Raw genomic sequence first — 16,227 nt, forward strand, 5'->3', positions numbered from 1 at the left:
TTATTACATAAGCTGCAGCCATGTTTGATCTCACATTGTGAGTTCAATAGGAGTACAGCAGTGTTTGTATCTGTATCCTTAACATTTAATGCTTTTTTTCTTTCTAGCACTTCATCCTCCAGTGTATAGGTAGGACACCACTCAGAGCTTTTGGCCCTTATCAGAGCAGAGTACCTGCCAATAAGCTGTTCTGAAAGTGTAGCTCTGAGAGATGTTGAGTCAGATTGCATTTGAAGAGCATGGCCACACCGGATGGGCCTGAAGTGCCACCTTTGCTGTGGTCTGGTCCACACAGTCTCCCCTGGATGATTCTGTGGGCAGAGACAAAACCTCTCTGTGTACAGGGATGGACTGACAATAGATCTAACCTCTAAAAATGAGGGACAAAATGAACTGCAGAGAAGGAGCAAGAGGAAGACCCATGAACAGAGCAGAAAGTGAAGTGGAAAGCAAAGTGTCTGGTTTGTGTCTGTTCTGGTAGTGGTCTGCTGCTGATGAGAGCCCACTGGAAAGGAGTTTGGGACCAAAGGACATGTCCCCACCCTGTGGGAGCAGAGCCTTGGGAGCCAGGAGCAGCTGGTGAGCATAGACCTTAGTTTGTTCCCAGAGGAAAGCCCAGCACCTGCTACACTTTGTGGTGCATCCCTCACATTCTCTGGCAATCAAGAAGCCTTAATGAATAGTTTTAAAGCTCCTGTATAAGCTGCTACATTTTCTTGGCTCTGGTCCATAGATATGCAGGTGGACAAATATGGAAGGCTGTGGAAGAGTGTTCACACTAATTTTAGACCCTCTAAGGCCTGTGCTCCTTGATGCTGACTGTGGCTCTGTGCGTGTCAGCTTGTGCACGTATTGAAGTAAAAATTCTGAGTATTTAGCAGGACTGTTTTGAGATGAATATTTATAAAGCAATTAGAAGCATTACATATTATCTGCTGCTGTTGCTACTAAATCGCTAGCAGTCTGCTTCACGTTATGTTGTTTTGAATTCTATTTCAATAGCTAGGACTATTTTTGGTTTGGATTTTTTTTTTTAGGATATATATATGTATATAGTTATATTCCTGCATTATTAATAGCTGCTTAACATTTTCCACAGCTCTGGATACTTTCATTCACAGGAAAATCAACCCAGAATATATCATTTGCTGCAGCGCCATGGTGGTAGCGGTGCTTCCCACAGCAGCAGTAATACATGCTGTTCTGCTGGTTTGTAGGAGGCAGGTAGATCTTAAAGAGCATACATTTATGTAACTCCATTAATTTGACAAGGGCTATATTAGTTTGCTCCAGCCAAGAAAGTGGTCCTGGGTATCTTTTTATATGCTAGTTATTGGTTGAGTGGGATGCATTCGGCCACTGTAGTTTTATTTATGAGAAATTTCATTGTCTTTTTGAGAATGTCTGTACTGAACTAGAAGAACAACTTATCTAAGGAGAAGTCTAGTAAGATTTTTTCCAGTCTGCTGTTGTTGAATTTTTTCCTTCATTTATTCAAATGTGGACAACTGCTGGTCCCCTGCATCAGCTCCTTGTTGTACTTGAACTTGTCACTTGAACTTGACACTGCTGTTCAGTCACAATCAAATCACTCATGTGGCTTCAGATGCATACTGCAACCATGAACAACCACCAACATCATTATCAGTGCAAATGCATGCCAATCACAAGGAGCACAAAAGCACTAATATGACTGATGCACTAAATTCTAGATATGTACTTAAATGTGTATCACCGTAATTAAACAATGAAAATGCATGCAAGAGCAGACAGGCATTTATTTGCATTAACAAAAGAGGTTTTCCTTCAAACACCGTTGCTTTGAATCTGTGCCCTGTGCTGAATTCTTACAGAGAGTTAATCACATAAAAGTTAGAAGCCTTCATATCCAATAATGGAATTCTGAATTTCTGAAAAATGACACCCATTATTCTTCTGTAAACCTGTTATTCAAATGCACTACTGCTGTTTTCTATAAATAAATTCTTACCAAAATACTTTGCTCCTAATGAGTTCCTAGTAGAACAAATTTTTTGCCACTCTCTGTGAAGTTACATTTGAGTTTCAAAGTGTGGATATCTTCTTCGGGATATTTTACAGCTACTTTTTGGTTTGTAGTTATCACATCTGCAAAAGAGAATCACGAATCAGTGCTTTTGACTGGGCAAATGACTGAGAATTTTTGACAGGGCTGTGCTCAGTCCTTCCATCCCCTAGCTTTTACTGATAGCAGGGGCTGCCATGACCCAGCTAGAAGACATTACACTTGGCTTAGTTGAACCTCATGAGGTTCTCCTTGTCCCATTGCTTAAGCCCATCTAGGTCTCGCTGAATGGCATTCCATTTTTCAGGCATGTAAACTGCACTACGTGGCTTGGTGTCATCCACGAACTTGAAGGTGTATTCAATCCCATTGTTGATGTCACTGATTAAGATGTTAAAGAGTATCAGTCCCAGTACTGACCCCTGAGGGACACCGCTCATCGCTGATCTCCATCCAGATATTGAGTCATTGACTCCTACTGTTTGGGCTCACTCTTACAACTAGCTCCTCAATGATCAAGCAGTCCACCTGACAAATCCATCTCTTTCCAATTTGGAGAGAAGGATGTTACAGGGGATTGTATCAAAGACCTTTCTGAAGAGATAAATGATATCAGTGGCTCTTCACTTGTTCATCAAGGCAGTTATGCTATCATAGGCAGCCACTAGGTTCGTCAGGCACAACTTGCCCTTGCTGAAGCCATGCTAGTTATCTTGTTTCACTGTCCTGTCTTCCAAGTGTCTTAGCACAGGAGAGTCTGTTCTATTATCTTCCCTAGCACAGAGTTCAGGCTTGCGAGTTGGTAGTTTCTTGGATCATCCTTTCTACTCTTCTTAGATGGGTATGACATTGTCTTTTTTCCAGTCATTGGGGACTTCACCTGCTCACCATGACTTTTCAAATATCGTTTTCACATGTTTGAACTGCCTTTACTAGAATAATGACTAGTAGAAGAATTTTAATATTAATTTAAACTTTATTTTGTTCTTAATGCTACCAACTGGTATTTTACCACCCAGTGCTTCATTTATTTCAGATAATTGACAAGAGCAAGAGAGACCCTTCTGAAGAAATAGAGATTCTCTTGCGATATGGACAGCATCCAAACATCATTACTCTTAAAGACGTGAGTACTCACTGAGCACTACAGTATTAAATGATTTTCACTTTATGATCAAGCTAACCTCCCATTTGGAAAATTCTCTACTTTAAGCTTGGAGCTAAAACAAGACACATTGAAAACAAGGAAAAAAACATGGCCAATTTTTGGCTAACAATTGGAAAAACTAGTCAGATTATAAAGTCACCAAGTCCTGGCTTATCAACTGTGAATAAAATCAAATGTGCACCATGCTGGAGAACAACAGAATTCACCTGGTTTTACAGTACTTTCCAGAAGCAAGATCTCATCTAGAATTGTCTGCACTGTGACAGATTAAAAGTTTAAAGATCCTGCTTATGTTTCTGGCTAGTAACATATTATGGTTCAGACCTTACAGAAGTCTGTACAGATTTTCTGATCACATACCCCAAGAAAAGTCTCACCTAATTCTTAAATATTAGTGTATCTTAAAATTCTGCAAAAGGGAAATTACATTCCTTTCCAAATGCATCTAGCATTGATGACTGTAACATTGTCTATTATTGAAATCTAGATAAAGGATTGTGACATGAAAAATGATATATTCCAATTTAGACAAAGAAATGTCTTTTACCCCTTGCAATTGACATTGAAAGTAAGTACATATTACATCTAATGCCAATACATTCACCGGAATTGCAAATAAAAACTCTAGGACATCACTGGAAGCAGGTCTTGGCCAACAGTATAATACAGTTCATTTAGCTGATCATGAGTCAAAGGGAAATATTGATATTTAAAATGGTAAATGCTACCCTGTAAAATGGGAAAGAGAACATTACAGGGAAGGAGGCTTGGGTGAGAGCCAGGAGACATTTCAGGCTGTGTGAAGTTGTGCTGCTTTTAGCAGTTTGATCAACTCTGCTGACATGATAGCAGATCAGGAAATCTGAGTTTCTCCATGGATAAATCAGCACGTTGCTACGGTCATGAGAAAGAAGTGATGATGAAGTCACGTTAAAAAGGTGCCACTTCTGATATTAATTATAATAAACATATTTCCTACACATTAGCTGACATTTTCTTCTTCCAGCATCTTACAGTCAAGCCAATAGGCTGATTAAAGGGCCGACCTTCTCCAAGTTAGGTGAAGCTTGAGTCCAAAACATACATTTATTATATTGCTCTTACAGGTCTATGATGATGGGAAATATGTGTACCTGGTGATGGAGCTGATGCGGGGAGGAGAGCTCCTAGACCGCATTCTTCAGCAGAAGTGTTTTTCAGAGCGAGAGGCCAGTGCTGTGCTGTGCACCATCACCAGGACTGTGGACTACCTGCACTCTCAGGGGGTAAGCATTGCTTTTTAGGTTCTCAACAGCAATCTCCACAAACTCCAACATTTTGAATAAGCAAGTGGTTGTTATTATCCTTCACCAAAATATAAATATATTTTTCCTCAAAAAAAAAAAAAAGTTCAATGAAGTTGTTTCATTCTTTTTCCACGTTTAGAATAGCATTTGAGTTGTGAAACAGGGTTGTAGCCTTTTTAGCCTTTTTGCATCTGAACAGCAGTATGTCAAAGTGGTGTTTCTATCCCTAAATCATACTGATTTTCAAGTATCCTTCTGAGATAGTAATTGTTTACTGCTTATTCTTTTCTGTTTATCACCTTAATTATTGCAGTATTTTTTATCAGATTTTCCAATAGGACATCTGAGTCAGGTAGAAATCTGTCTGAGAAAGGTAGAAAATAAATGTTCAGCTTCCAAATTGAAGTGGCAGTTTGAGCAGCTGATGAGAAAGTTTCCTGACATGCTGTTGAAGAGCTGACTTTTAAAATCCAAGCTTCCTCTCCTGTTCCACTTTTGAAGTACAAACAGTTTGGATAACTAGTCAAATATTTGATTCTTTTTCCTTTCATGGCTAAAGCAAGCATATTTTGTGCTTGGACCTGTATGTTTTCATGATAGTTTTCCAGTTGTATAATCAGTAAAGATTGTTTTTCCACCACAGAAATGCAGTACCTGTTGCTGAATAGCACTTGGGTGCCTACAGAGAAGATTTTTGTGAAAAATAACCCCATTCTTCAGATGTGAGCTACTTCTATGTCACAAGAAGACCCTTACAGACTTTCCTCCAGTGACAGGATATCATTGTGACCTTTCAGCTGAATACTTTAGGGCTATCTGGGGGACCTGTCATCTATGTTTTTGTACAGAAGCCCCTTTTGGCTGCCCTCAAGAAGGTTGTCCCCCCCTTAGAACAGCTAGCTCCATCATATTTCAGCAGGGTTGCAGAATATGCTCTTTTTATTTTAACAGATTTTATACTTCTTTTTTCTTTATTTACTTTTTATTTACCTCTTTATTTATGCAGCTTTTCTCCAAAACTGAATCATCTTGGGTACAAGCTCTTGACTTATTCAAACAACAAACCAGACATGGCAGCCAATACTGTGTGCTCCTCTCCTCACTCATTACTCACTGCTTTCTCTTTAAGGTGGTGCACCGAGATTTGAAGCCAAGTAATATCCTCTACATGGATGAGTCAGGAAACCCAGACTCCATCAGGATCTGTGACTTTGGCTTTGCCAAGCAACTGAGAGCGGAGAATGGTCTGCTCATGACTCCCTGCTACACCGCCAATTTTGTTGCCCCTGAGGTAGGATCCTGTTTCAAAGCCATAACTAACACATATGACACAGAAATAATTCCTCTGTCCCTCTCACCCTTTTTTCACTGCCTTTCAAAGAGGGGCATGGCAGAAACCCGTCCACAGGCACTTTCACAGCTTTTATTACCATAAGTTTCCTATTCCTGTCAGTCTTTTTGGGGAAGTTGTTTTTATTCCTGACAGAAAAACTGAACTGAATAGGGCTTAGAAGGGAAGTCTTAATATCAGGAGTAAGACCAAAAAGAAATACACATGGACAAAACCCTTACAACACTGAAGTCAGTAGGAGCTTTGCACTGATTTAACTGAGACACTGAAACATCCCTTCTCCTGACCTTTTCAAGTGTGGATCTCACTGTTGTGCAGGGACGAACTGTAAAGACAGGAAAATTGTACAGATCTTGAAACCCCTTTCTCCCAGGCCTCTTTGTCTGTCCTTACTCTCATTTTGGAAATGAGTGAATTTCTTGGTGGCATCAAGTCTCTGGGCTTCTATGCTGCTTCTCTTACCTTTTTCAGCAGAGCTGCTCATGGAGAAATAGACTGTTTGATGTGAGTAATACCCCAGAACTGACCTGCCCTTTTCTGCTGAATTGCAATACCTTGAGGTTCCCATCACTACCAGAGCTAACAACACCTGTGTGAGGGAGGAGAGGGCTGCTTTCCCATTTTCACAGATGTGAAAACAGAGACAAGCCAAATAACCATTGGCAGTGGGCGTTACTCTCTCTATTTTTCTTCCCCATAACTGTCCTCCACCCACTGCTCATCTGCATGGATGCAATTGAGAAGTGAAAAGTGGGATGATCCTCCTGTGCGTGGTCCTTCCATGATGCCAGAAGGCACAGGGATCACAGCCTTCCAGCATCAGAAAGAGGATTTGTTAAATTGAGGCTATTGCCAGGTGCACTATAAATTCAAGGCAGATTCTTTTTCAGTAAAAAACTTTCCACTGCCAAGACAGATTGGGTTGTTATTTTGTCACTGTTTTAATGGTTTTTCATTTTAGATACTGGGATGAGCTATATGAAATTTATCAAAATAAGTAATGGGAGATCTGTGGCACCCACTGATGTTTAATTTCCAAACCAAAAATTATTTGTGTTTGCAAGATTTAGAGCACTGGGGACTCCAGGACAGAATGGGATAAAAATAGATGTAGGTGTTTTTCCTGGTGGACTGTTTTGTTCAGTGTCTGTAATCACAAACATTGTCAGCCCAGTGCCGTTTCAGCTTAGCCTCTTCTGGTTTGCACAGAAAGCAGAACTCACACTCCTAGTTTGCTTGTGATGATCAAGACAAGTCCAACTAAAGCAGGAAATGTCTGAGATTAATTGAAATGTTACTGGAACTGGCAGAGAGCTTACATAGAGCCCACAGTGCTTTTACATTTTACCTGTGATATAATGCTGCCCTCCAGCCTGGACCTGACTTCTGCATTTCTGAGCCCCTCTGCAGTATCTGCAACATGCTGTGATACTGATCAAGAAGGCAGGAAGTCAGACGGAATGATGACACAGAAGGATAGTGGCAGAGGGCTGATGACATGTTTGCATACTTGAGTCTTGCTTTATTGTGGAAACATTTAATTTGTAGTTCAGTTGAGAATACTGGATAAGTTGAAAGCGCTCAGAAAGAACCACTCTGCCACCTAGCGCGAGCAATGTCATTTGCAGAGTGAGCTGCGAGTGAACAGTCTACTGAGCCCCGCTGTAGTGCAGCAGAGCCCTTGCATAAAGTAAAAGGACTTAATTCTGCAGATTTCCTCCAAAATCTGTGAAGAACTTTTTTTTTTTTTACTAGAAATGATGATTATTGTCTTTTGTGCCTGTACACATCCCTGCTTGTGTTACAGGTGAGAAAGTCCTGTATTTATAATATTGTTAGTACAATAAATCAAAATTTACATGATTAGGAGAGATTTTAGCATCTGAGCCACTATTGGAACTGAATGAATCCAGTTGAAGTTTGCTTCTTGGCACCACAATGCCCTGCCACGTGTGGAGCTAAAAACTAGCTCATGAATGTATTTTAGATCCCACCAAATTCTTTAGGTGACCTAGACCCTAAGTTCTCCACCAATCCGCTAGAGAAACATAGAATCACAGAATGGCTTGGGTTGGAGGGGACCTTAAAGGTCTAGCTCCAACCCTCTGATGTGGGCAGGGCAGCCACCCACCAGATCAGGCTGCCCAGGGCCCCATCCAGCCTGGCCTTGAACACCATCCACAGTCCCTCTGGGCAACCTGTTACAGTGCCTCACCCTCTGAGTGAAAAATTTCTTCCTAACATCTAACCTGAATCTCCACTCTTTTAGTTTAAAGCCATTCCCCCTTGTCCTGTCACAAACAGAGAGTGTAAAATATCAGTCCCCCTCCTGCTTATAAGCTTCCTTCAAGTACTTGAAAGGCTACATTGAGTTCTCTCCAGAGCCTTCTCTTAAAGCAGGAGCCTTCTTAGTGGGCAGAAGCTTTTGTAAAGCTCTTTCACTAAGCTTAGATTTCTTGCTTTCACTTAGATTTGTTTCTAGAACACAAGGTATTGTTCAATGATTCCACCCCAAAGCCTCATTTTGGTCAAAATTTCCAACACTTGCTCCTACCAGCTTCATTCTCTTTCTTTAACAGCAGTTGCAAAAGCCTGCTAGAGACATTTTATAAAAGCAGTGTCACCAGTAACTCTCACTGTCTGCTGTTGTTATCCATGGGGTGATGTTGCTGCTGATAAGAAGTATCTGCCACCAAAGCTTTCCTAGGAAATGGAACAAAGTGAATGTCTCTGTTGTCTTGCAGAGTTATTGCATATTGAATGATGGCATGCAGCAACACCTGCCCGTCATTTCAGGGCTGTGTGAACATTTGCTTAATAGCCTGCACCTCTAAATTTCATCACTATCCCATTTTTCTGTCATTTGTATTTGGCCCTATTGTCCTTTGTTATGTGAGGAAGGCAGTGATGACAATGAAAATATAACTTCTCCCTGATAAATAATGACAGGACAAGAGGGAATGGCCACAAGTTGTGCCGGGGAAGATTTAGATTAGACCTGAGGAAACATTTTTTCTCTGAAAGAGTGGTCAGGCACTGGAATGGCCTGCCTAGGGAGGTGGTTGAGGCACCATCCCTAGCGCTGTTCAAGAAGCGTTTAGATGAGGTGCTAAGGGATTTGATTTAGTAGTTGGGTAGGGATAGTGATAGGAGGATGGTTGGACTAGATGATCTTATAGGTCCTTTCCAACCTTATGAACCTATGAACCTATGAACTGCTTAAGAAGCAACAAGAATGCCTACATCAAAGGATAAATAATGGGTATTCAGTGTCACATATGAAGCAAGAGGCAACTGAGCTTGACAAATAGAAAATATTGCTTTTTCCATAAATGCTAACACAGTGGAGGAGCAATGAATCCAAGAACTAAAGCCATAGGAACAATTAAAACAGCCAGAGAGTACACAAGAGGCACAGGAGAGAAAGGCAGAAGCAGGAATTTTACCAGCTTTGTCAACAGGAGAGTGTGTTTTTTCTCTCCATATTTTTTCAAGCTGGCAAATGTTCTCCCAGCAGCACACCAGGCAGATGGCTGCTTTACCACTCATCATTTGTAAAATCTGTCAAGGCAACATTTTCTGAAACTGCTTTTTTTTTCGAGCAATACTTGGTGTTTTCTGTGTTAAACTTCAAATAGCTGAAATCATTCCTGTACACAATAATCAGGTCAGAGAAAGACTTGCTGAATTTGTACGTTTTTTTTTTCATGTGTTTCGCAAAAAAAAATAAAAAAAAAAATGCATCTGATCCACCAGAAGGGGGCTAAACTCTTCTTGTGTATCAGAAATGAAGATAAGTAAACAGAATGGTAGTTTGATTTTATGAATGAGAAGATCTGGAGGTGGCTTATGAGTCCTTCTGGGCCAAAGAGAAGCACAGCTCCTTTTAGCCTTTTAGCTTTCTTTGCAGTTACAATGCATCTGTACAGGTACAACATAAAATGTGAGTTAGAGAGCATCCAGTTGCTGTATCAGATCCAAACAAAACTTGAGAGAAAAAATTGAGGAATCAGATCAACCTGTGTTTTTTCACCCATCTTTTCTTCACACAGGTCCTTAAGCGCCAAGGTTACGATGCAGCCTGTGACATCTGGAGCTTGGGGATCCTGTTGTACACCATGTTGGCAGGGTAAGATGAGTGGTTTTCCTCCAGTGGGTATACCTAAACAGCAGTTAAGCCATAAATGAGTCTAAGATAGAGACAGCAAACTGTCTGGCCTATTCTGGCACATGTACTCAGTTGTGAGAGTCAAGAAAACAGATGCCAAGAGCTAGAATTAGAGCAGATTTTTCCAAAACATATAAATATCCTTGACACTTTACAAACCACCTAGGTTTTCAATAGCCTGGGCCCCTGAATGCTCACTGAGAGTCCTAAAAGGTTCACCAACCACTTAAGTAGTGTGGAAGCGTTACAGTGAGAGAGCAACATTTGACTGTATGCCAGATCATGGCCACCTTACCCACAAGAGGAGATTATTTGTTTCTAGTAATACATGTATTCTCTTCAGCTTAATTCTTTTTCTATGGTTGTTGTTATTGAGGTATCTGAGCAATTTTAAAGGCTAAAACAAACAAACATTGTTTACAGATGCTGTTTGAAAAATGTGCTGCAGAAAAGACAAAGTAAACAGAAGAACAACAGTTCTTGGGGGATATTTGGATTAGAAAACCTGCCAGTGGGTTGGCTAAATATTGACGTAAGAAGACTGGGAGAAAAAGTGAAATAAGCAGAGTGGGATAAGAATAAGGTGTGCTGGAGTGAATGGGAAACGCTGTGTTCAAATCCAGTCTGAATTTATCAGGCCCCCAAACTTCATTTCACTTGCTGACTGCGGGATATGATATGTGCATATTTATTCCAGCTCAGTGCAGCTTGAAACTTTGCATTAACCACTCACAGCTCTTTAGTCTGCTTCATGATCATTCAGCTGTGGCAAGAAAGTTCATGCAGAAACAGGTCCTGGCATTTTGTTATTTGTGTCACTTGCCTTGTGAACTATAGAAGAGGTGCCAGTAGTTCCTGCCCTATTTCACTCCTGAGTACAGGTGTGCTCAACATTAGCTGAAATATAATGGGGCATTCTGGAGCAGTCACCAGCCTGAAAAATAAAGTTACTTCTTGTCTAACAACATGGATTTGCACTGATACACAACCAGAATCAGTAAATAAAATCAACATATTAACCACAGTCCCAATATTTATCCAAATATATTGTGGTTTAGCATCAAGTGCTATCAACGTTGTCTCTGCTGAAAATGAATAAACACATTCAAAATCTTTTGTTTTAAAATTTGTTTCTTCAAAAAATATATATATATCCAAATGTATTTGAATCTGAAATGCAAATTACACAGTTGAGGTGCCACATCTTGGATGCTTTGTTCTTCTTTACCAGAGGAGAGCAGTAGGAGCTGAGTATTACTTGCACCCATTATGTTATTCTTCTCCCAGTGTTGCTATGAGCAGAGAGTGCTCAGACACCATGGGCTGGAGCACAGGTCTGGGATCCTGTTAATGCCAGGAATGGCAGACTTTGTAATTTCAGCCAGTCCTGATCTCTCAGTGAGTCCCTTTGATAGCTACAGAATGGAATAACAGCCTGTGTCTTTCTGGGCTGAACTTCTGTGAAATCTGAAATGCTGGTGGAAATGAAATAATACAGTGTGAGAAATGTGATGTGCTTATACAAAACAGGGGGATAGGAAGCTGTGGCCAAACTCAAGCATCTGTTTAACAGCAGAAGAACCAAACTGGCGAGTTTCCAGGAGAGCAAAGACAGATGGAAGGGAAGGTATACAAATCCCAGATACCTCTTCTTCTAAACCTAGACAGCTGTTCAAGACTGCAGAGTAAAATTTGTCTTAGTATATTTTAGTCAGTTGCAAAATCTGATCACTTGTCAGTCTGTGAAGAAAAAATATCTGGGCCCTGTCCACGTGGCACTCATTTTGTAAAGCTGAGTACGTGATACTGCTGATTTCTGACTGGCTAGATTGATGATGGTTTTTTACCACCTACTGCAGAACATTTGTTTTGACCAGCAAACCTGCCTGTTACAATTAACAAAGGACTGCAGAACAGATTACAAGGACTTTTTTTCTTTTTTATTTCAGAAATGATTTTTTCTCCTTCATAATTTTTACCTTTTATTCCCATTATGAAGGTTCCTCTATCGAGAATAAGATGGAGGCAAAATGAATACAGAAAGAGTGAAAGCCTGTGTAGTTTTACAAAAGAATGTCACATTCAATATCACTGAGAACATAATGGAAATTGGATATAAAAAATGCAAGATATCAGTCTTCACCTCTTCAAAGCAATTAATATGAGGAAACACTGCACAGCATATTTTGAGTGAAAATGAAGCAACCATGTCTGTGGTTCATTCTGGAAGAAAATTCCCGTTGAAATCTATGGTGTTTATCACTAGATGCTAGAGATCAAATACTCACAAATGAAACCTTTTCCTTTTCTTTTTCATAGGTTCACTCCCTTTGCGAATGGGCCGGATGACACCCCAGAGGAGATTCTGGCCAGGATTGGCAGTGGCAAATATGCACTTACAGGAGGAAACTGGGATTCAGTATCAGATACCGCGAAGGTCAGTGGACACTTCCTGAGATCTTTTCTTTATCCCCTTAAATGGGCTGGCATTGTGCAGTTGTAACCACAACAGTTTATGTATTGCTCCAAGAGATTTCAGTTTTACTAACTGGCAGTATCAAATGGAAAAACAATGATATATTCAATCACCAAACTGCAATTAATCCTAGTAACTTACTTGCCTCCAGATGGCATCCTCTCCAGGCAGACCTTTTCGCCTCTGTGTAGTCACCGTAATAATTAACACTCAGTAAGCTGAATACCTGCCACATAATCTTTCAATTGGATTATCAGTTGAGAATTGAATGTTACACCTGAACATTTCAAAGATCAGACTTCTTATTTAAAAAATATAAAGCATTTCTAAAATGTCTCCCCCTCTCACTTGTACAGGCTGCTGCTAACTCTGTCATTGAGGAGATGTTAATAAATCCTGTGCTGCAGTTAATTACTTTTCCCGTTTTACTGTTTTCTTCCTCTTGAACCTAGGATATTGTGTCTAAGATGCTTCATGTAGACCCTCATCAGCGTCTCACGGCAGTTCAAGTGTTGAGACATCCATGGATAGTGAACAGGGAGTATCTGTCTCAAAATCAACTCAGCAGACAGGACGTTCACCTGGTGAAGGTATGTCCTCCACCCCTGACTATCCCTTTCTTGCAGAAAGAGATGGGGTTTTTGTAAATATTTTGGAAAGAGAGAGAGGAATTGGGAAAATAGTTTGCTACAGAGGTCAAACTTAATATGGCACTGTATTAACAGTAAAACTTTTTGACTCGTTATCTGCTTGACGTCATTAACTTTCAGCTGCGTTACGATGAACTGGTGGGGCTCTGTCTATGTACTGCTGCCCACTGCTTTGAATCAGACACCTCATCTGTCTGCCAGCCAGCAGACATTGTTATCATTTTGTGGAAATTGGGCCTGCACCCAGGGGATTGGTTTGGGAAAAGGAGGGAAGAAGCATCAAAAAAATGAATTTTAGCTCAACATTTTGTCTTCTTCTATTGTACAGGGTGCAATGGCAGCCACTTACTTTGCTTTAAACCGAACACCTCAGGCACCAAGGCTGGAGCCTGTATTGTCCTCCAATCTGGCTCAGCGGAGGGGCATGAAAAGACTTACCTCAACCAGATTGTAGCAGTACCCCCACAAGGCCTCTTTGGAAACCCACAGTTTATTATTTGAGAGATTCATCTTTACTCGGTTAGTAGAATGTTTTTGGACAACTTGCACATGAAATCACCGGACCCAGCAGAAGTCCAACGTAAGACAAAGTCTGTCTGCCTTTCCTCCATCATTTCTTTTACATTCCAGCCAGGATCCTGAGCTTAACAACTTCACAAAGATGTGCCAATTTTGCTGGTAGCTCTGTTTCCTTACTGAGATAAAGCCAAATAAAGTAGATATGCTCCATCCTTCCCTCCCTAGGAGAGTCTTTAAGGTGTTCTGCTGGAACATAGTTTTCATTTTGTTTCTGAAGAAAAGCACTTTTTGTAATGAAGACGCAGTTGGGTTTGAATGTTCTCAGCAATTCCCACAAGCGTCACGATGAAGCTGGTCGCCTGCTGATCTCCACTCACCCCAGGAGGACTGAAGGCTGCAGAGGAATGTGGATAATACCTTACTTAAAGAAAGTGCTATAGAGCATGAAGGAGAGCAAGCTGTCTGTGGTCAAACACCTTCGGATTTCAAGACATCTTCTGCACTTTGCTCCTGCCCTCTCTGGAACAAAGTCAGGAGCACTCAAGGAGCATGTACCAGAGCTCCTCCGACAACGATGAGCCTGACTTCGGTGGAGGAATGGTCCTCTGAGGGCGGAAAGTCTGTGAGAAACATACTCCTCGAAGAGGACTGCTGGGTCCCATGGGACCACGGGAAAGCATTCATGTAAACTAGTGGAGTAGGAGACTATGGATGAGAGGTGACAAAGGTGTCTGGTCTCAGCTCTCAAGGAGGCTGGCTGCCTTCAGCCGCAGGCAAGGCCACCGCCAACACTGCTCCCTGTGGAGTGTGCCCATTTCTGAAGGGTCCAGCCAACTCTGTCACAAGCTTTAATAATAATAAATCAGAAGGAGAAACAGGAGGATGCTGTGCTTTTATATTTATATAAATATATACATGTATATTTATATATATATAAAAAAAAATCTGTACCCTAATGCCTGGATCTTTCAGGTTCAGGGAAATAAAACTTGGTTGAGAAGGTCTCAGCAAAGCAGACCTTATTTCTCATTCCCTGAGCTACTTTTTAAATCCTTTTTTTCTTACCCATTGTGGCATATGGTGATCACGAGCTGCCCAGGATTCTTTTTTATAGTGCTTTTGTTTTGTTTTCTGAGTGAATTTTGTCACCTCAGATGCTTTGTGGGAGAAGTTAATGTGCTATATTGGCTTTTGTCTACTCTGAAGGGGTGGGGGGGAAGGAAAAAAAAAAAAGAAAAGAAAAACGTGAACATGGAGCTTTGTGTGCTAGAGGTGGCAATTATCTGGCTGGGTAGTGGTGCAGTGGTACCATATAATATTACCAGGTCATGGTATCAGTATCTAGGGGGACAAAGAGTTGCATTTGCTATAGCAATATGCTTCCTAAAACTATCTGTGTTCCAGTGTTAACTGAATTTGTTTGTTTGCATTAGTCTATTTTTAAATTTATTCTTAATAATTTAAACCAATATTTAATGTCCAGGTTTATGTGCTGTGCACAAAGGAACGCTGCAAAGCAGCTCTTCTTGAAGGCCTTCTCTTTTCTAGAATAAACAGTGCTGTGAAACTTCACACAGAGGATGAATTGGCTTGAATTGGTGTGGGAACATGCACAGGTGTGGTTTTGTTCATTTACAAAGCAGCAGAGAATAATATGCTTAATTCTCTACTCTGGCTAAGCTGTGCTCAGCCTCAGCTTTTTGCTGTTTTTACACTTTTCCCCTCATTAGAAGTTAATTAAGTCTCATGCTATTTCTGCTGTCAGAGTGCTAAGAGATGTCCTGGCTGATGTAGAGATGCTCCTCTAAAGTCCCTGGATGTGACTTCTGTCCACAGGAAGGCAAAGGTGACATGGGGATTCTGAGGGCATCTGGAGAGAGGGCTGGATTTTCTGGTGTCCCAATTGATCTGAATTGTTTCAGCAAAATGTGTTTTAATGCGTCACTGTACGTGGGCAGAAAGATTGCTGTAAATACTAGGTACCGTTTTTGTCTCCACTAGAAATTTCCTGGCATCTTTCATTGGTTCAGTTTGGTCTCTCTTCACAATCACTGGAAACAGTCTGACCCCTTCTTCATGTACTCAGACTTAATTTTTTGAGCTTTTATTTTTTCATCTGAATATTGCTGTAGGGCAAGCATACAGAATGCTGCTCCTCCAGGAGTGTAATAGTTTGAATCTCTTCAGTCAGAGTGAACCCAGTTCATCCATTTCCACAGTCAGTCTGGCTGATGCAGTCACTTGGACTGAAACAGAATGTATGTTTAGCTCCTAAAAGCCTAGCAATCTCTTTGAATTAGGCCGTTACAAATAACACAGCTCAATTTCTGAACCATCCAAGTGAGCAAAGTGATGGCAGACCAAAGCACACACGTCCTTCAGCACAGCAGAGCAGGCTGCCCTGAGGCAGAAGGCATCTCTTGAGTGCCACAGGGGCTTCTTATGCCACTGTTCCACAGCTTCAGCCAGCATGTACCGGTGCTGATGCTAATAGAGGGAGCCACTCACTTTCTCTTGACCTTAGCTGCACCTCCTTTATCCAGGTCACCACAGGGCAAAGCAAGC

The 16,227-nt window shown here is 41.0% G+C and overlaps 1 protein-coding gene across 1 annotated transcript in view; it reads left to right on the forward strand.

The window, feature by feature from the left end:
- The window catches only part of RPS6KA2 (ribosomal protein S6 kinase A2), a 157,998-nt gene extending 142,782 nt beyond the window's left edge, over nt 1–15,216 (forward strand). The window contains exons 15-21 of the mRNA XM_065731237.1: nt 3,081–3,170; nt 4,319–4,477; nt 5,628–5,789; nt 9,902–9,978; nt 12,337–12,454; nt 12,946–13,083; nt 13,472–15,216. Of these exons, the coding sequence (XP_065587309.1) occupies nt 3,081–3,170; nt 4,319–4,477; nt 5,628–5,789; nt 9,902–9,978; nt 12,337–12,454; nt 12,946–13,083; nt 13,472–13,597 (870 nt within the window). The 3' untranslated portion in view covers nt 13,598–15,216. The remainder of the gene's footprint in view (nt 1–3,080; nt 3,171–4,318; nt 4,478–5,627; nt 5,790–9,901; nt 9,979–12,336; nt 12,455–12,945; nt 13,084–13,471) is intronic.
- The last annotated feature ends 1,011 nt before the right edge of the window (nt 15,217–16,227 follow it).

This window comes from Cyrtonyx montezumae, unplaced genomic scaffold (assembly GCF_038088225.1).
Source record: "Cyrtonyx montezumae isolate F1298 unplaced genomic scaffold, pur_monq_1.0 scaffold_0, whole genome shotgun sequence".
Classification (NCBI taxonomy): Eukaryota; Metazoa; Chordata; class Aves; order Galliformes; family Odontophoridae; genus Cyrtonyx; species Cyrtonyx montezumae.